General features: G+C 65.3%; 2 protein-coding genes across 2 annotated transcripts; one reads left to right on the forward strand and one right to left on the reverse strand.

The window, feature by feature from the left end:
• Positions 1–575: 575 nt before the first annotated feature.
• Positions 576–5223, forward strand: SHMT2 (serine hydroxymethyltransferase 2). Its single transcript, XM_054177400.1, has 12 exons — positions 576–684; positions 1508–1708; positions 1818–1897; positions 2182–2382; positions 2472–2553; positions 2809–2931; positions 3035–3174; positions 3684–3849; positions 3922–4021; positions 4249–4404; positions 4633–4740; positions 5065–5223. The coding sequence occupies exons 1-12, from the start codon at positions 661–663 to the stop codon at positions 5190–5192; spliced, it is 1509 nt and encodes a 502-aa protein (XP_054033375.1). The 5' UTR covers positions 576–660; the 3' UTR covers positions 5193–5223.
• A 1100-nt stretch (positions 5224–6323) lies between these two features.
• Positions 6324–12844, reverse strand: NDUFA4L2 (NDUFA4 mitochondrial complex associated like 2). Its single transcript, XM_054177461.1, has 4 exons — positions 12718–12844; positions 8786–8874; positions 6725–6785; positions 6324–6438 (listed from the first exon to the last, which is right to left on the reverse strand). The coding sequence occupies exons 1-4, from the start codon at positions 12772–12774 to the stop codon at positions 6382–6384; spliced, it is 264 nt and encodes an 87-aa protein (XP_054033436.1). The 5' UTR covers positions 12775–12844; the 3' UTR covers positions 6324–6381.
• Positions 12845–20470: the final 7626 nt, after the last annotated feature.

Below are 20470 nucleotides of genomic sequence, written 5' to 3' on the forward strand. Positions count from 1 at the left end.
CCAACTCCCCCAGGCTGGGCTGCCTTCATATTTTTTTAAGAAAATTAAAATGGAAAAAAAAGTGGAAAATAAAGAAAAAACATTGGGAAAAAAAAAAAAAGAAAAAGAAAGAGGCGAAGTGTGCTGAGCCCGGGACCCCCCCCCGCGGAGAGCCCCCGGAGGGAGGGGGCAGGGGGCAGCCACCGGGGGGCAGGGGGCAGCGATGGAGGGGTCAGAGACTGGGATGTGGGAGGAACCCAAGGTGGGAGCGTGGGGGACAGGGATGGGGGTGCGGGGGACACGGATGGGGGTGCGGGGGCACGGGAACTGGGGGGCAGGGGCGGGGGTGCGGGGCACGGGAACTGGGGGGCAGGGGGCAGGGGTGCGGGAGGAGGTCAGAGGCCGGGATTCGGGGGGTGGGGGTCAGGGATGGATGTTGGAGGGGGTCAGGGATGGATGCTGGGGGGGGTCGTGGATGGGGCACCCCAGGTTAGCGGGGGGTGGGGGCTGCTTCTGCACCTCCAGCTTCCCATCAGCCCCCGCGGTACCGGCGGCCCCTTGGCCCCGCCCCGGCGGCGCTCGTGCCGCCTCCCGAGGGGGGCGGGGCCGGGGCAAGGAGCGGGAGCGGGACCGGGACCGGGACCGGGAGCCGGCCGGGACGCGCCTGCAGCGGGAACCGCGATGTGGCCGCTCCGCCTGGGCAGGGTGAGGCTCGGAGCCGGGCAGGGGCTCCCGGTGCTCCGGGATGGGGGGGTCCCGGTATCCGCGGAGCGTCCCCGTGCCCCCAGGGCGTTCCAACACCCGGAAAGGGATCCCGGTAACTGGGAGATTCCCGGTCCCCGCAGGGTATCCCGGTCTCCACAGGGTATCCGGGTCCCCCGGGATGACTCGGTGCTCGGTAGCGGGGTCCCGGTGCCCGTGGCGGAGCGGAATGGGGCGGTGTGGGGGTTCCGGCTAACCACGAGGTCTGACGGTAGCCGGTGGCTCGCTGCCTAAGTTCTCCCGGTTCCTCGCTTATCCCGGCATCCGCATCTCCTGCCCGGGGGGGGTCGGGGCAGTGATGCCCCCCTCAATCCCGGTCCTCTTCCCCGTTTCATGCCCCCCCCCCCCCCCCCAGCCCGGCTGCCCTCCCCCTGGACTTTGCATCCGTCCCAAAGTCCCCGGTACCGGGGCAATCACCGTCACCGACCTTGGCCCCTGCCCGGTGTCCACGGTCCCGCGGGTGATGCAATGAGGCGGAGGCGGTTACATCACCCGGGCACCAGTTTGGCCCCCCCTTGGAGCACTGGGAGACCCCTCTCGTTGTGCACGGTGCTGCTGGGGGGGGTGGGTGTGCTCCAGGGGGGCCCCCGCAGCACTCTCCCAGCAGCAGCCCCCAGCAGCACCGTGCACAACGAGGAGGGTCCCCATGTGCCCACCCTGCGGGGTGGTGCTGGGGCCTTGCTCCCGGCACTGTCTCTCCCTGGTCTGGGAGGGTGCTGCAGGGGGGCTCAGGGTCTTGTCACCCTCCCATCAATGTCCCCTGCAGGCCCTGCAGCGATGTGGTGGTCAGGTGGCCGCCGGCAGCGGCCGGAGGGCACAGCATGGCACCGCTGCCGCGGCTGCCACCGGGCACATGCCAGGCTGGACGGGGCAGGAGAGCCTGGCAGAGAGCGACCCTGAGGTCTGGAGCCTGGTCCAGAAGGAGAAGGATCGGCAGTGCCGGGGGCTGGAGCTCATCGCCTCTGAGGTGGGGTCTGGGCTGCTTGGGGCAGGGGGTGGTGGTGGTCCTGGGGCACCCGTGCTGAGGAGGGGGCTCTGCTGACCCAGCTCTGAGCCCCCTTTTCCCCCCCCCCCAGAACTTCTGCAGCCGGGCAGCGCTGGAGGCCTTGGGGTCCTGCCTCAACAACAAATACTCAGAGGGGTACCCTGGAAAGAGGTAAGGGGGGAGCAGGTGCTGGGTGCCAGCTTGTGCCCTGTCCCTGGGCATCACTGAGCTGAGTCTGGCCCCAGCTTCTTGCCCCCCACCCTTCAGCTCTTGCTGAGCATTGCTCAGATCCCCTCTGGGGCTGCTCTCCTCCAGGCTCTCAGCCCCAGGCCCCTCACAGTGCTGCTCCAGGCCCCTCAGCATCCTCCCAGCCATCCCTGGACGCTCCCCAGCAGACCCTCTGCCACGGGGGAGCCCGGGGCTGGACCCTTGTCACCAGTTCCCTTCTGCTGCAGGTACTATGGTGGAGCAGAGGTGGTGGACCAGATCGAGCTGCTGTGCGAGCAGAGGGCTCTGGAGGCCTTCGACCTGGACCCTGCCCGCTGGGGGGTCAACGTGCAGCCCTACTCGGGGTCCCCGGCCAACTTCGCAGCCTACACAGCCCTGCTGCAGCCCCACGACCGCCTGATGGGGCTGGACCTGCCCGACGGGGGCCAGTGCGTGGGGGGCTGGGGGAGCCTGCACCCCTCCGTGTGCTGGGGGGACCCCAGCCTCACCCTGCCCCCCTCTGTCCTCTGTCCTGCAGCCTCACCCACGGCTACATGTCGGACACCAAGAGGGTCTCGGCCACCTCCATCTTCTTCGAGTCCATGCCCTACAAACTCAACGTGAGCCACGGAGTGGGGCAGGAGGGGGGGGCTGCTGCCCAAGCTGCTGACCCAGTGGTGCCCCTGAGATGCCCCTGAGATGCCCAAGCCGCTCTGCCATCCCTCTGACCTTCCCCTCCCAGTGTCCCCAGCTCCATCCCCTTCCCAATGTCCCCAGCTCCGTGCCGGTGCCAGGGAGGGCTTGGGAGCCAGGGTCAGAGGAGGTGCACGTGCCCCAGCAAGCTGTCTGTCTGTCTGTCTGTCTGTCCCTCACAGCCAGCCACGGGGCTGATCGACTACGAGCAGCTGGAGCTGACCGCCAGGCTGTTCCGGCCCCGCCTGGTGATCGCCGGCACCAGCGCCTATGCCAGGCTCATCGACTACGCCCGCATCAAGAAGGTTGGTGCTGGGCTCCATCGCCCTCTGCAGCAGCCCCAAGGTGGTCACAGCCTGCTCCTGGGGACGAGGGACAGCTGTGACTCGTGGTGCCCCCCACCCCCAGGTGTGTGAGGAGGTGAAGGCCTACCTGCTGGCAGACATGGCACACATCAGCGGGCTGGTGGCAGCCAAGGTCATCCCTTCGCCCTTCGAGCACGCGGACCTGGTCACCAGCACCACACACAAGACCCTGCGCGGGGCCAGGTGAGGCTGTGCCCTGCTGCCCCCTCCTCCAGAGGATGCCCCATGGTCGGAGGGCAGATGTGGCATCTCTGGGGCCAGAGCTGAGCAGGAGGGACCTGCGGGAGGGTGGCAGGGCAGGAGAGATCCATGGGAGGGTGGCAGGGCAGGAGGAGCCATGGGAGGGTGGCAGGGCAGGAGGAGCCATGGATGGGTGGCAGGGCAGGAGAGATCCATGGGAGGGTGACAGAGCAGGAGCCATGGGAGGGTGGCAGGGCAGGAGGAGCCACGGATGGGTGGCAGGGCACAAGGAGCCATGGATGGGTAACAGGACACAAGGAGCCACAGATGGGTGGCAGGGCAGGAGCCGTGGAAGGGTGGCAGGGCAGGAGCCGTGGGTGGGTGGCAGGGCAGGAGGAGCCATGCAGGGCTGGCAGTGGTGTTAGTGCTGCCCCACGGTGCCAGGGAGCCAAGGCCTGGCTGTGGGGCAGTGGCACACAGGAGGGGCAGCGCCAGCTCTCTCTTGCCACCAGGTCAGGGCTGATCTTCTACCGCAAGGGCGTGCGCTGGGTGGACAAGAAGAGTGGCAAGGAGACCCTCTACGACCTGGAGGACAGAATCAACTTTGCTGTCTTCCCCTCGCTGCAGGGGGGACCCCACAACCATGCCATAGCCGCCGTGGCCGTGGCGCTCAAGCAGGTCTGTGCCAGGGCGGTGGGCTCGGGCCTGGGGGGGAGCCAGGCCCCGCAGTGACGTGGTGCCCCCTCGCAGGCCAGCTCGCCAGCATTCCAGCAGTACTGCCAGCAGGTCCTGAGGAATGCCAAAGCCATGGCACAGGCCCTGCTCCAGCGTGGGTACACCCTGGTGTCAGGTAGTGCCCCCTTACCTGTACCTCTGGGGACGAGGAGGGGGGAGGCTGCAGCAGGTCACAGGTGGCACCGCTGGCCCTTGGTGCCCCTGGGGAGCAGGGGTGGGGGGCAGAGGATGGGGGTGCAAGGCAGGGCAGGGCCTGGGGGCGGCAGGGAAGGGGTTGGGATGTGGAGGGGGAGGCAGGGGGGTGCTGGGGCTTCTCCTCACCCCCTTCCTGTGCCCCCCCAGGTGGCACCGACAACCACCTGGTGCTGGTGGACCTGCGGCCGAAGGGCATGGACGGGGCGCGGGCGGAGCGGGTGCTGGAGCTCGTCTCCATCACTGCCAACAAGAACACCTGCCCCGGGGACAGGAGCGCCCTGACGCCGGGGGGGCTGCGCCTGGGTGAGGCCTGGGTGGTGCTCTGCCTGCCCCCACCCTGCCCCTTCCCTGGGGGGGGGTCCCCAGCCTTCCCCCTGGGGCATCCCCGCTCGGTTCCGGAGCTGGTTCCTGGCTCAGACTGGGCACAGAGTGGTGCCCTGGGAGCCAGGCCCTGGGGAGCCCTGTGGTGGGGTTGGCTTCTGTGCCCCCGCTCCAAGCAGGTTCTGTCCCCTGATGGTCTCTGTCCCCCAGGTGCCCCTGCCCTGACCTCTCGCCACTTCCGTGAGGAAGACTTCCAGAAGGTTGTGGCCTTCATCGATGAGGGCATCAGCCTGGCGCTGGACGTCAAGAGCAAAACCGGTGAGTGAACTGGGGGGGGGTGTCCCCCATTCTCCCCCTCCCCCCTTCTTGGAGTTTGGGGGTGCAGGGACTGTGCCCCAAGCCTCTGCCAGCTTCCCCCTTTGCAATCCTGGAGGTTAGTGAAGCCCCCTGGGATCCTTGAGCCCACCCAGCCCTGCTCCCCAGACCCTTCCCCAGCTCCGTTGCCCTTCTCTGGCCCTGCTCCAGCCCTCGAAGTGCTTCTGGCAGCCAGGAGCCCAGGCCTGACCCCCAGGCTTCCAGCTGTGGCCTCCCCAGTGCCCAGCCCGGGGGGCACCTTCTCAGCCTCTGCCTCCTTGTGCCCAGGCAAGCTGCAGGACTTCAAGAGCTTCCTGCTGCAGGACCCAGAGACGCAGCAGCGCTTGGCCCAGCTGCGGCAGCGTGTGGAGACCTTCGCCCGAGGCTTCCCCATGCCCGGCTTCAGCGACCACTGAGCACAGCCTGGCACCGCCTGGGGGGGCCAAGGGGGAGCCTTTGAACCCCCCTCTGCCTTCCCCACAGCCCTTCATCCCCCACCAGCACCTTTGGGACCCCGGGGTGGGGGGGCAGCCTTCCCCCATCCTGCTGTCAGTGTTAGGGGACAGAGGTCCCCCCCAGGGGGATGCTGCTGGGGGAGGGTCCGGTCCTGGCCCCAGCCTTGTGCCCTCTGTCCCAGCCTTGCACTTTTCTACCCGGGGGGGGGGGGGGGGGGGCGCTAATAAAAGTGGGTCAGAAGCTGTTGGCACAGAGATCTGTGGGTGCTGAGCTGGGGTGGCATGGGGACAGCGTCCCTGGGGACAGTGCCAGGGTGCTGGGGGTGGTGCGGGCACAGAGCTCTGTGTCTCACTGCCCATGGTCGTGCCCCAGACTGGGTTGGGTATTGGGGGGGGGGAGGGGGGGGGCTGTGGCCTGGCTGCTCTCTCAGCTGTGAGATGCAGACCCTCCCCCACTGGCCAGACCCCCGTTGCTCCCTGTGGCCCTGCCAGGCTCTGGCATCGCAGCACATCCGCGCTGGCACATCGCCCTGGCACATCCCCCTGGCACACCCCCCTGGCACATCCCCGCTCTTTCAGGTCAGCTGGCCACGAGTTCCCGACAAGGCTTTGGCCAAACCAAACAGCACCAGGCAGGATTTATCCCCCCCACCCCCCCCCAGCAAAGGCCAAGCCTCTGCCCCACGCCTGTGACTCCCTATTGGCCCCAGAGGCCTCTTTGCCTCTCCTGAGGGGGGCTGGGAGCAGGGTGGTCCCCAGGCAGCCCCTGGAGCGTGGGAGAGCGGAAGTGCTGCTTCCAGCAGGCTGGGAACCCCCAGCCCAGCCCTCCCCCCGGGGGGGGGCCCAATGTCCCCTGTGTTTATAAGCCTGGGAAGTGACACAGCCTCACACCCTGCCCTGTGCCCCCCACCCCCCCCTTTTTGGCTGTCCCATGGCACCGTGCAGCGTGGGGGGGGTCATGTGGCACCCACAGGGGTGTGTTTATTGGGAGTGGGGGAGGGACACAGCCCCGAGGTTTGGGGGTGCTGGGGGAGCAGATTGTGCGGTGACTGCCATGGAGCTGGGGGTGCTGCTGGAGGTGAGGGGGTGCTCGGGGGGGGCCACATTTCCCCCTGCACATCCTCAGGATGGGGGGGGGGGGTGTGTCAGCTCAGAAACTGGGACGTTCCTTCTTGAGGTTCTTGTAGTCAGTGGAAATTGCCAGAAACTGGAGAAGGAGGGGGGGGTGGGGCAGGGGGTGAGAGGGGGTCGTGCATCCCCCTCCCCCCCCCCCCCCATCCCCAGCCATTGCTGCAGGCTGACCTTGGCTGTGGGGTGTGAGGAAGTCACCATTCAGCCCCCCCCCCCCCCCAAACTCTGGGCACACACAGCTGGGGGGCTCAGGGTGATGCCACCTCTACCCCTTCCCCAAGGAAGATGTCCTGAACGTGGCAGTTCCACCCCCCACCCCCCGGTGCTAGGACCCCCCAGGACCCCCTTCACCCAGTGCTCACTTTGTACTGGTCCGTGGGGCTCAGCTTATTCCAGGGCTCAGGATTATTTTTTCGGTCCCAGCTGCAAGGGGGGGGGAGGGGGGGTGGGGGATGACACCATCAGCACCTGCAAGGGGGTGGGGAGAGACATCCCCCCCCGCCTCCCAGTAGTGCCCCCAGCCCCAGCTCCCTGCAGTAATAACCCCAGAAGCCATCACACCTCACCTCCCCCTCCCCAGTCCTGCTGCGGGGGGTTGGGGGGGGGCTCTCACTAAGTCCCTCCGGGTCCCTCCCCACCCTAGGGTGTGGAACTGGGGCCGGGGGGCGGGGGGGCGCGGACAGGATCCCCATGAGGCTGCTCCCAGAGCATCGCAGTCCTGGCTGTGCCACAGCCGTGGCCTGACTCAGCCAAACCGCAGCCTGGCAGCCACCCTGGCTCAAGGCTGGCCCGAGGTGTACGTGCGGGGGTGCACATCGGCCTGCCCCCCCTCCCCTCCCCGGCCAGCGCGGCTGCGGGCACTGCTCTGAATGGGGGGCACTGCCTGCTCTGCCCCTCTCCTCTGGCCCCACATCCTCCCCAAGCCCCAGCTTCACCCGCCCCGGGTGTGAGGGTTGGGAACGTGGAAGGGCTGGGAGCGTGCAAGGGCTGGGAGCGTGCAAGGGTTGGGAGCGTGCAAGGGCTGGGAGCGTGCAAGGGCTGGGATTATGGAAGGGTTGGGAATGTGCAAGGGTTAGGAATGTGTAAGGATTGAGAACGTGCAAGGCCAGCCCGGGCTGGCTGCTGCCGGCTGGATGGAGCCTTCCCACGGAGGACTCGTCCCGTCCTGTCCCGTCCCGTCCCGGGAGGGGCCGTGGAAGGGCAGCGAAGCCGTGGGATGGGTCCCTGGAGGGAGCGGCTCCTGCCTGCCCCTCTCCCGTCCCCCTGCAATCCTCCGGCCCCAGCCAAGAGCAAAATTTTCCATCTGGGAAGCGGCGTTCGTGTGTGCGAGCACGGCCGGGATGGAGCGGGGGCCTGGGGGCGGGGGGGGGCTCTGCTGCCAGGGCGGACCACTGGAGCTGGTTAACGGCACTGACGCGCTGGGGGGGTGCTGCTGTGCTCCCCCTCACACGTACGCACCCCCGCGACGGCACCATCAAAGCCGAGGTGCCCGGACGCGCTAATTGCTGAACTAAGTACCCCGGGCAGCTGGTGGCAAATCGAATCAATGAGCATCGTCCTGGGAGCAAACCAACCCTGGAGCTGCCCTGGGGACCCTGGGGCCGTGGGGAGCTGTGGGGCTGTGGGGGCTACCGGGGAAAAGCCAGCTCCTGTGGCACAGTGTCCTGTGCCAATCCATCCCTCTGCCCGCAGCCTGCCAGCCTCACGCCTCCTCCCCCTCTCCATTCATCCTTGCAGGCTGCTCTGTGTCCGTCCTTCCCTCTCCTCGCTCTTTCTCTCCCCATTCCTTCTCCACCCCTCCACGCATCCCGCAGGATTCCCATTCCTCTGTTCCCTCTCTCCCGGCACTCTTTCCCCAGCTCCATCGTTCTCATTCTGCTTTTAGCTGCCTTGCCCCCAACCCATCCCTCCTTGTCCCCAGCCCATCTGTCCTTGACCCCAGCCCATCCCTCCTTGTCCCCAACCCATCCCTCCTTGTCCCCAGCCCATCTGTCCTTGACCCCAGCCCATCCCTCCTTGTCCCCAACCCATCCCTCCTTGTCCCCAACCCATCCCTCCTTGTCCCCAGCCCATCTGTCCTTGACCCCAGCCCATCTGTCCTTGACCCCAGCCCATCCCTCCTTGTCCCCAACCCATCCCTCCTTGTCCCCACCTCCACGAAGGTGCCACACTGTGCCCAGGCACCCTCTGCACCCCAGCACCTGCTTGCTGCCACTGGGCATCAAACTCTCCGCTGCAGGGGCAGGGGGGCCGTGTGCCCAAGGGGTGCAGGATGCCCATGGTCATGAGGTGGGTGTCTAAGGGGTGCCCAGTGGCGTGGGCGCCCAAGGGATGCCCAGAGGTGCAGAGTGGGTGCTTGGAGGGTGAGGAGGGACTCAGAGTGGGGTGCTCAGGAGGTGCCCACGAGCACCCCCAGGCCATACCTGACATCGGGGCTGTACAGGGCCAGCCTCAGCAAGTAGAGGACAGCGCTGCCCATGCCAACGCTGATGAAGCCAATGAGGGGAATGAGCTGCAGAGAGAGAGAAGGAGGGGGTAGGGTGGGGAGAGAGAGAGAGAGAGAGAGAAAAGAGAGAGAGAGAGAGAAAAATGAAAAATACCCCAATAAAATGAATATTTATCAGGGCGACCAGAGAGTGAAAGGGAGAGCTGACACCCCGGGAGATTTACAGGGGAAATATGGCAGAGCAATCCTGTAGCCAGGCTGCGGTACACAGTGTAGCTGTCAGCTTGAGTGACTGAATTAAAAGAGGGAGAGAAAAATCGGCTCGTGCTGGAGAGGAATTGGATTTGGAATGAGGAATCGCCGCCTGCTGCTGCTGCCCCGGCGCCCACGCTGCCTGCCCCGGCTGGGGGAGAGGGGCTGGGGGGGGTCCCCTTCCTGCTGTCTGTGGTGCCCACTGGCCACGGGTTGAGCCTCCGCCGGCGGCTCCTCCGCCAACGATTTCCCCCTCGAGGGAAGGATGGAGGCTCGGCAGGATTTGGCTCTGAGCCACGCTGCCCACCCCAGCAGGTTTTCGGTCCCCACACCCAGACACTGCGCCCCCAACACCCAGATGAGGAGGGGGTCCATTTACCATCCCCCCTGAGCCCCCACCAGGAGTGAATGGACTGGCATGCACCGGGACCGGGCACCACACCAGCGGCAGAGCAGCCGGGGCCAGAGCGAGCCTGGGGGACGTGGTGCCAGCATAGCATGGGGGGGCACTCAGTGCTCCCCCCAGCAGCCATCCTTGCAAGCAGGAGATGCTCTCTCCCCGCCCCACGCACGCCAGGGCTCTGATCACCTTCGCAGGTCCACCAGCTCCATCTTCTCATCTGCACTCCTGCTGCCAATCCCCCAGCGCCCAGGGGGACGCGGCCTCAATTCCGAGGCTGCCTTGACCTCCCCTAAATTGCCACAGCCCCCCCAATCCCCCCATGCCAGGGAAGGCAGCCTGAGCCTAATGAATCTCTCGCCAAGCTGTGCCCCTGGGAGGGCGAACGCGGCCGGGGCCTCTCCGTGCCCATTAGCAAGGAGCGGGGCCGGCGGGGCCGTGCGAGCCGCGCGGTTTCCATTGCCACCCCCTGGGCGCCCCCCGGCTTAGATTTGCAGCTCCGCTCCTCAGCTTGAGCACTAAAAAACATCTCCAAGCACTGTGCTGGGACTCAGTTTCCCCACTTGGACGAGAGCGAGGTGGGGGCGACGCTAAACCGTGAGGAGAAGAGGACCATAGAATGGGTTAGGTTGGAAGGGACCTTAAAGCTCATCCAGTTCCAACCCCCCACCATGGGCAGGGACCCCTCCCACCAGCCCAGGGTGCTCGGGGTCTCATCCAGCCTGGCTTTGAGCACCTCCAGGGAGAAGGCAATCCACAGCCTCCCTATTCCAGTGTCTCCCCAGCCTCCCTGTCGAGCCAGGCAGCTCTCTGCGCTGTGCCAGCTGATGGAGCGCCGGGCAGGTGCCAGCACCAGCCTGGGAGGTTGGAGGCATCAGTGGCTAATGATCTTCTGCGCCGTGTGCGGCCAGGTGCCAGAGGATCTGGCAGTGGCCCCTGCCCAGCCGCTCCTGCTAATCAAGACAGCTCCGCAGCGCCGGGAATTGCGCCGGGAATTGCGGTGTCTGCTGGAGGAGATCTGGGGCGATAGGTTCAGTCTCACCATCTGCTGCTGACACCTTCTGGGTAATTAATGCCTGGGAAGAATTAAGGGTAAGGGGGAGCCGGGGAAGGAGCTCCTGCGGCAGCAGAGGGGCTCTGGAGCTGCAGGTGCCCCCCCATCCCCCCTCAAGACAGGCACACAAATAAACAATGTGCGTGGAGAGCTCGACCCGAAGCCTGTGGAGAGTCACAGTGCTGCTGCTGGCTGTGTGCAGCATTTGCCTCCTAATCCACTTGTGGGGACCTCATGGGAGTGAGGTCAGAGCTGCCCTGCTCCCCAGAAGCCCCCCGGTCCCACCACAGCCCCAGCCAACACCCAGGTGACCTGGCAGTGAGCTGGCACCAGCTGTGCCAGGGTGAGGATCTGACTCTCTGTTCTCTTCTGGCTACAAAAGCAGCAGGAAGGAGAAAACCACCCAGTGAGGAGGGGGCTCTGTGCCTGGGCAGGATGGGATCCTCATGCCAGGGTGAGGTGCCTTGGCAGACGACCACATGCTGAGGTGAGTGGATGGTGTGATGCAGCGCTGAGCTCTGCCCAGTGCCCACAAGGTGCCCAGTGAGCAGTGCACCCCCACCCCACCCCGGGACTGTCATGCCAGGCAGGTGCTTGTCCTGCCGAAGCTCCTGCGATCACCCAGCGGTGCTGCACCTCCCTGCCTGGGGCATCCATCAGTGCCAGGTGGGCAGGCAGCTGGGCACACTGCGCAGGGAGGGCCTCTTGCCAGGTGGAAGTGCTGCTGTGCCCCCCCCCCCGGCGTGAGCTGCAGCTGATGGTGTGTGATGGATGGCACAAGAACTGCCCCAGCACTAATCCTGCTGAGCAGCTCTTGGGCACATGCCAAGCACTCAGCACCACCGCCCCCTTTACACAGACTCTTTGGGGTCTCTCTGTGCCCCCCTCCTCCCCATGTCACACACAGCCCTTTGTTTGACAGCTGGGCGAACCATGGTGGCATGGAGCCCCAAATTCCCCTGTTCTGCACCCAGAAACACGCAGCAGTGCCCTGAGGAGGGCACAGGAGCCCTGCCCTGTGCTGTCCATCCGTTCACACCCGGGCAGCCCGGGGACCCATCCGTCCCGTGCCCGGGCTGTTGGCAGAGGGCAGGAATCTGCCTGTCGCTGGAACAGCCCTGCCCAGGGTGCCTCCTTCTCCAGCCCTGGATCCCTCCCCTCTGCTGAGCCAGGCGTCCGTCTGTCCTGCTGCCCAGCCGCGGCTCAGCATCCTCTCCAGCCTGGCTGCTCTGCCCAGCCCAAACCAGCTGCCAGCAGCTTACGTGAGAGCCTGCAGCTCCACAACCCTCCTCCGGCCACCAGCCCCTGCCAGGGCTCCAGGGAGGGCACTGAGCTGTGGGGACAAGCGAGGGGAAGAACTGGGGACCCCCTGGCAAGGGTTGGGTCTCTGCTGCTGCAGGAGGAGATCCAGAGGCTCAGCTGGGCAGGGCAGGGGCACTCAGCCGGCTGCCACCACGGCCGAGGGTCTCTCTTGGGGGTTTCAGCAGCTACATACAAAACCCCCAGCTTGGGGTGCTGAGGGCAGGGGATGGGGAAGGATCTGAGCTGGAAGGACAGCTGGGAGTTGACACTCCCAAGCTGGGGCTAGCAGGGAAGTGAGGAAGGGGCTCGATTTCCATTCCCACCCTCCCAAAGGTGCCTCCCGAGAAGGGTGTGGCAGCAGGAGCACACCGAGCAGCATCCTTCACCCAAGCAGCTGCCAGCAGATGTGGTCAGGGGAAGTCAGCCCGGGTGGGGTAAACATCGACGTGCCTAAAGCCCAGCCTGGCTCAGAGGAGGAGCCCAGTCCCCTCGGGTCAGGGTGGTCTCAGCTCTCCTCAGTAAAGGAGGGCTGGGGCCCCCCGAGATCATCCAGCTCCCCTGAGAGGTGCTGTCAGACCCGGGAGAGTGGCATGGAGGGCACACTGCAAGCAGGGGCAGCTGGGAAGGGACAGTCAGGGCACAGGGAGCTGGACCAGGAGGCTGAAAAGTGGTTTGGGGAATGGGAGGAAGAGGGGACCGGTGAGGGCAGAGGAAAGAGGGATGGGGAGGGGGGAAAGAGGGAGAAGGACGTGGAGAAGGACAAGATCCCCAAGGCACAGGGTGGGAGAAGGGCAATGATGAGCCTGGAGGGATGGGGGCTGTGGAGGTCCCTGGGAGGAGGAGGGGGGCAGAGGGATGGGGAGCAATGCGGGGGTCCCTGGGGGGGCGCGGGGTGACTCACTCCGGGGTGCCGCTTGACATGCCGGGAGAACATAGCTCCGAGCAGGGGACCCTTCATGGCGAGGGGCAGGCAAGGTCCGGCTGCCGTGGCAGGTTCCCGAGTGCCGTGCGAGGATGGAGCCTGGGCAGGAGACGCGAGGGAGGCGTCTGAAGAGGGGCTGGGAGGGACGGGGCGGGACAGGACCAACATCCCGGCCCAGGGAAGCTGCTGCCCGGACTGCCAGCTCCTGAGCCTGCTGCACCCTACCCCATGACGAGCCCCAGGGGCCGGGTCAGCGGCCAGCTTTGGGTTTGGACTCCTGGGATGCCCACAGGCTGCTGCCTGGCACCCAAGGCACCACCACTCGTGCCTCAGTTTCCCTTCTCTGAACCAGCAACCGGCCCCTTCCCCTCTCCACGTTCAGATCCTCCAGCGGCTGCCCCTGCACCTCGCTGCCAGGGCGAGGGATGAGGAACCTGATTTGTTATGACAACTTCGCCCATGTTTGCTGCCTCCCCTCAGCAGCCCCCTCCACCACCACCCCCCCCCCAATCCCCCCCCACTTATGATAAATGACAGAACACCCAATTTACATTTAGCGATGCAGATCTGCCCGGCAGGAGCAGCTGCTGCTCTGCATATGGAAACCAGCGATTTGTACCTACTGGTTCTGAACAAAAGACTGGGAAGGGAAGCCGGACGGAGCGGGCAGCCCGGGCGGGAGGCTGGGCCAGAGCAGGGACTGGGCCTCCCAGGCCCTTATCAGGGGGAAACCGGTGGTGCTCTGGCAGCCCGCGGTGATCTGGCAGCCTGTGATGATCTGGCAGCCTGTGTCTGAGGGCAGAGCGTGGCAAGGTGGCACATGATGGATGGTGCCAGTGCCACACACCTGATGGGCACAGCATCACCTGCCCCTTAACTGAGGGCTCTTGGTCAAAAGCCAGTGCCCCCCACACCCCCCATACCTCCCCTGGATGAACCTTTGCTCCTGCAGAGGCACACATGTAGGGAGCATGCATGCAGAGGCAGAGAACATGCATGCAGAAGCAGAGATATGCATGCAAAGGCAGAGCCATGCATGCAGAGGTAGAGAACATGCATGCAGAGGCAAAGAACATGCATGCAGAGGCAGAGCCATGCATGCAGAGGCAAAGAACATGCATGCAGAGGCAGAGAACATACATGCAGAGGCAGAGCCATGCATGCAGAGGCAAAGAACATGCATGCAGAGGCAGAGAACATGCATGCAGAGGCAGAGCCATGCATGCAGAGGCAGAGAACATGCATGCAGAGGCAAAGCACATGCATGCAGAGGCAGAGCCATGCATGCAGAGGCAAAGAACATGCATGCAGAGGCAGAGAACATACATGCAGAGGCAGAGCCATGCATGCAGAGGCAAAGAACATGCATGCAGAGGCAGAGAACATGCATGCAGAGGCAGAGCCATGCATGCAGAGGCAGAGAACATGCATGCAGAGGCAGAGCCATGCATGCAGAGGCAGAGAACATGCATGCAGAGGCAGAGCCATGCATGCAGAGGCAAAGAACATGCATGCAGAGGCAGAGAACATACATGCAGAGGCAGAGCCATGCATGCAGAGGCAAAGAACATGCATGCAGAGGCAGAGCCATGCATGCTTAGCACCCCCACACGTGTGTGCACACACACAGAGCTCTCCCCACGAACCTGCAAGCCTCCACCTTGCACCCTTGCAGTGAGGCACCCCAAGGACCCTCCTGCACTCCCCCACCCGCCTCCAGAGCCCCTCCAGCTGCCTCCTTCCAGCCCAAGCTCTCTGTCCGAGCTCAGCTCCCCCAGCCCCTGCCCGTCCCCCTCCTTCCCAGTTTCTTCCAGCGGAGTCTGAAAGGACAAAAGGGAGAAACTTCTGCGGAGCTGCTGGCAGCAGGGGCTGAGCGCGGCCGGCAGCGCCGTGTGGAGGCCTTTGGTGATACAATTAGGGTTTGGAGATAGGATTGATGAAGAGCCACTCCCCGCGGCACGGCCGCTGCCCCCTGCCCGCAGCCCCCGCTGCCAGCGGCTGTGCAGCGCTGGGGTGCTGGGGGGGTGGTCTATGGTGGGTGCAGGGTCACGGCAAAGGGGTGCAGGAGAGGTTCAAGAGGGGGGGGGGTTCAGAGGTCCCCTCCAGCCCCCACCCTGCTGGGGCTCTGGGATTCGTCTTTCTCGCAGCCAGATCTGCTGCCCAGCGGCAAAGGCTGTGGGAGCATAAAAGAGGGGCTCAGAGTTGGGTCAGCAGAGCTCTGCTGGGGTCCCCCAGGACCACCACCACTCCCTGCCCCAGCCTCTGGTAGCATTGTGCAGAAGGAGGGCAGTCCCCATGTGCCCACCCTGGAGGGTGGCACTGCTGACACAACACTGGGGTCTTACCCCTGGCGCTGTCACCAACCTGGTCTGGGGGTGGGGTGGGGTGTGTCTTTTGAGGGGACAGGGTCTTGTCCCCCTCCTATCAGTCTCCTTCACAGCCCTGCTGCAGCTGGAGGGCACAGCATGGCACCTTTGGAGCCCAGCACCAAAGCACTGAGCAGGGATCCCCAGGGGGTGCCCAGCAGTGTTAGGACCCCAGGATATTTTGGGGAAGGATGGGGGGGTGTGTGGGGGTGTTGGGGTCCCAGTCCCATCACAGCCAGCTCTGCTTTGGAGCATTCTGCAACCCAGCTCCATGCAGCTCCTAATTCCCCAGGACTTCCCCTGGAGCTGCAGTGGGATTCCCTGCCCACAGAGCCCAGCTGCCTCCATGCTCATTAATGACTGTAATTAAGAGCCAGTTTAATTCTGTGCTGCATTTCCCTCTTCATGCTGGTTACAGCTGCTTGGGACCCCCCACACACCCCCCTCCCACCTCCCTTCCACTCCCCTCCCACCCAACCATGGCAGGCTGCCTGCAGCCCCCTCTGCGGGGAGCAGCCGTGGAAGAGGGTCAAGCTCCACAGAGCACTTGGAGGGGGCTCCAGTGAGATCCCCCCGGGTCTGGGAGACACAGAAACACCAAGGAATTGGAGCTGCTGGGGCTGCTGGAGCTGTTAGGGCTGTTGGGGCTGCTGCTGGAGCTGCTGGGGCTGCTGCTGGGGTGCTGGAGCTGCTGGAGCTGCTGCTGGAGCTGCTGGAGCTGTTGGGGCTGCTGTTGCTGCTGCTGGTGCTGCTGGAGCTGTTGGTTCGTGGCTGGCATCAGGCCGAGGCGATGGGTCAGCGATTTCGGGGGAGGAGTAAACCAGCCCCAAAACTCCTCCTGGAGAGAGCAGGATTCCAGCAGCTGGCACAGGGAGGGGGCAGAAGGGTGGGGGGCACCCTGCTGCAAGACAGAGCTGCCTGCATGTGCACGGCCAGGCAGCTCTGCATGCACACAGAGGCATGGCCCTGGCTGCATGGCTGCACACGTGTGCACAGAGGCATGGCCCTGCCTGCATGGCTGCATGGCTGCACACATGTGTGCTCAGAGGCATGGCCCTGCCTGCATGGCTGCACATGTGTGTGCACAGAGGCATGGATGGCCCTGCCTGCATGGCTGCATGGCTGCACACGTGTGTGCTCAGAGGCATGGCCCTGCCTGCATGGCTGCATGGCTGCACACGTGTGCACAGAGGCATGGCTGGCCCTGCCTGCATGGCTGCACATGTGTGTGCACAGAGGCATGGATGGCCCTGCCTGCATGGCTGCATGGCTGCACACGTGTGCACAGAGGCATGGATGGCCCTGCCTGCATGGCTGCATGGCTGCACACGTGTGTGCACAGAGGCATGGCCCTGCCTGCATGGCTGCATGGCTGCACACGTGTGTGCTCAGAGGCATGGCCCTGCCTGCATGGCTGCACATGTGTGTGCACAGAGGCATGGATGGCCCTGCCTGCATGGCTGCATGGCTGCACACGTGTGTGGCCCTGCCTGCACAGAGCTGCACCCCCAGAGCACAGAATCCTCCTGTTGGGAGCAGCCCTCTGGGCTCCTCCAGCCCAACGCCAGCCCCCACACCCCCAGGGCCACCCAGCCCTGCCCCCAGGGGCCGTGGCCACAGGTTGCTGCAGGGGTGGGGACTGCACACACGGGTGCAGGGACACACGGACAGCCCTCCCTGAGCAGACAGACAGCCGCACACACACGTGTGCTGCACGCTCACACGCGTGGCTGTGGCCTGGCCCCTCGTGGCGGGGGGAGGGGGCCGTGGGGAGCTGAGGAGACAAATGGAGGCGGTGGTGGGGAGGGGGACAGTGGGGGTGCCTGTGCTGGCAGCTGCTGGGCAGGGTGATTTTACAACCACTCCAAAAATATTATTCAAGATGAAGGAGAATCAGGGCTGCTGCCAGCGAGCGCGGGGCCGGCGTGGGGGAATTTATCACTGGGAATTGGGTGCCCCCCCCCCGATCCCCCCCCCCCCGCGCCCGGCCGCGGTGATGAAGTGCTTCATTAATGGGAGATGCTGCAGCTCGGGGGGCTGAACGTGCCTGCACCTGAGCACAGCTCCTCTGCCTCCCAGCCCGCCCCCACCTCCCCCCCGCCAGCGCCACACAGCTCCAGACAGCCTCCTGGATCCACACAACAACCTCCCACCGCCACCCCCAGCCCCCAACACCACGACAGGGGCTGCCAACCACAGCTGGTACCCACTGGTTGGGCGCCCCCGCTACCCAACCAGCCTCCTGGCTCCACACACCCCACCCCCATCACAGGGGCTGCCCCACAGCCTCCCTGACTCCACAGCTGGTACCCACTGGTTGTGCCCCCTGCTACCCAACCAACCTCCTGGCTCCACACAACCTCCCCCCCCAGCCACCAACACCACTGCAGGGGCTGCCCCCCAGCCTCCCCCCAGCCCTCCTGACACCACAGCTGGTACCCACTGGTCGTGCCCCCCTGCTACCCAACCAGCCTCCTGGCTCTGCACATCCCACCCCCAGCACAGGGCTGCCCCACATCCTCCCCCCAGCCCTCCTGACACCACAGCTGGTACCCACCGGTTGTGCCCCTCTCACCCCAACACCGGCACCAAGAGCTGGCAGCTATCACCCCAGCCCCTCCTCTGATGCTGGCACGGGGGTCACCCCTCACTGCCAGCGGGGACCTTGCCCCCATTAAGGCTCTGCTCGGGGCTGTAAATCTCAGTGGGCTTTGGCGAGGAGCGCTGGAAGCCATCATAAAAAATTCATCCCCGCTAAAGCAAACAAACAATAAACAAACAGCCGGTAATTAAATGGTGAATTAACGGGAGAGGCTCCGCGGCCCCGCGGAGCTGCGCGGCGGGACGGCCCCAGCCTGGGGAGAAGGGGCTGGATCCTGGGGGGAGCCAGAAGGATGGTCCTGGTCCTGGTCCTGGTCCTGGTCCTGGCCCTGGCCCTGGCCCTGGTCCTGGTCCTGGTCCTGGTCCTGCACAGGGCCCCTCAACCAGGACCCCCCTCACCGGGGACCCCTCTCAGCCAGGCCCTCCTTCACCCAGGACCTCCCTCAACCAGGACTCCTCCCTCACAGGGACCTCTCACTGGGGCAGGTGAGGCTGGGCAGCACCATCAGCTCCCCGCGGAGCACCACACGTCAGCACTATCGTGACACGTCGTGAGGACCCGCACAGCCAGGCAATGGCAGAGCAGACACCTCCCCCCGCTCCCTGCCTGCCACCCCCACGAGCTGGCGTTGTCCTGCTGGGGGCTGCGGAGTGATGTCACGGCCACCCTGCCATGTCATGGCCACCCCCTGATGTCACCAATCTCCATGGCATCGCCATCCCCTCGCCTGCCTCCGAGCACGCCTGTCTGCCAGGCACCCGGGCCCTGGCACCATCCATCACGGAGCGGGCAGTGGGCACACGTCGCTCGTAACTGGCACCTTCATTTAAGGACTAATTATCACCCTAATTCCCCCCATTAATCACGGGGCGCTGGGTGAGCAGCACCGGGAGAGCCAATCGCTGACCCCCCCCCAACAGCTGCAGCGGAGGCGGGGGGGGAGAGGCACCAACCTAACACCCCCCTGGCAATGCTGTAGAAGGTGGGAGGGCTGGCACCCACCCCTGCCCCCCGAGCCAGCGCCTAAGGATGTCCCTTTGTGCCCCCAGCCTGGGCGAGGGCTTGGGTCTGGAGGAGGGGTCCCCAGCACAGCCCCCACCGCAGAGGGCTGAGGCCGCAGGGTGGGAGCCTCGGCTGGGGGGCGGGGGGGAATTGGGCAGACACAGACATCAGCACCCCCCCAGCCGCGGTGGCACCGGGAGGCGTTTCCCGGAGCCGACCCCTCGATTAGCAGCGGCTCGGCCCCGGCCCCGGCCCCGGATCGATTCCTTTCTCTTTTTTTCCCTCGCCTTTTTCCCCCCTCCTCTCCGCTGCGATTCTCTGAAGAGAAAAAAAAAACCTGAGCCCGGAGCTGCGATTTCCAGAGCTGGTTTATAAATAACCAGGGTCAGCAGCTGCCGATTGCGGGAACGCTGCCTTGATACAATTTAATAAACATAATGTAATGGCCTCTTCCCTCGGCGTGACAAAGACACTGGTGGGGACCCAGGCGCGACGGCTGCCGGAGCACGGCTGGGGCACGGCGCACATGGCCGAGACGGGAGCACACGGCCGGCACAGACACACACGGCTGGGGCAGACACACACGGCTGGGGCAGACACACACGGCTGGGGCAGACACACACGGCTAGGGCAGACACACATGGCTGGGACAGACACACACGGCTGGGGCAGACACACATGGCTGGCACAGACACACACGGCTGGGGCAGACACGCATGGCTGGGACAGACACACATGGCTGGGGCAGACACACATGGATGGCACACACACACATGGCTGGGGCAGCAGCACATGGCTGGGACACACAGACATGGCTGGGACACACACACATGGCAGGGACACACATGGCTGGCACACACACACATGGCTGGGGCAGCAGCACATGGCTGGGACAGCAGCACATGGCTGGGACACATAGACATGGCTGGGACACATAGACATGGCTGGGACACACATGGCTGGGACACACAGACATGGCTGGGACATAGCAGCACATGGCTGGGACACACAAACCTGGCTGGGACACACATGGCTGGAACAGCAGCACAAGGCTGGGACACACAGACATGGCTGGGACAGCAGCACACAGCTGGGACACAGCAGCACACGGCTGGGACACAGCAGCACATGGCTGGGACATGTATGCAGGTGGCTGAGACATGCAAACATGGCTGAGATGTGAACACAGCTGGGACATGCAAGCACACAGCTGGAACATGCAGGAGCAGGTCTGGGACATGCAGGAGCACGTCTGGGACATGCAAGCACACAGCTGAGCCTCAGGTGCACACAGCTGGGACCTGCCACCCCCTCACACACACAGTCCCGACCCCCCTCCTCAAAACCCAGCCCCTCGGGGGCGCGCACGCACGTGCCCGCGGGACCGCTTCCGCGCGGGGCCTCCCCAGGGCCTCCAGGAGGCTTGTGGCGCCCCCTTGTGGCCACCGGGGACCGGCACCGGGCCCGAGACCAGGAGCGGGACCACGAACAAAACCGGCACCGGGCCCGACACCGGGCCCGACACCGGGCCCAGGAGGGGGCTGCCCCCGCTGCTGGGGCCGGGCAGGCAGCCCCCGGTGCCACGGAACACCCTGGGATGTGTGCCAGGGGAGGCCAACCGGTGGCTCCTGTCGTGCTCCCATAACCTGCACCCTCCGTGCAGGGCCCTTCCTGGGGCCAGGGCAGCCAGCCCGGTGCAAGGGACCCCCCAGCCCCCCCCCCCCCCCCCCCCCAAAACAACCCAGCACCTCCAGGAGGCAGC

The sequence above is a fragment of the Dryobates pubescens genome, chromosome 40 (genome assembly GCF_014839835.1).
Source record: "Dryobates pubescens isolate bDryPub1 chromosome 40, bDryPub1.pri, whole genome shotgun sequence".
Lineage (NCBI taxonomy): Eukaryota > Metazoa > Chordata > Aves > Piciformes > Picidae > Dryobates > Dryobates pubescens.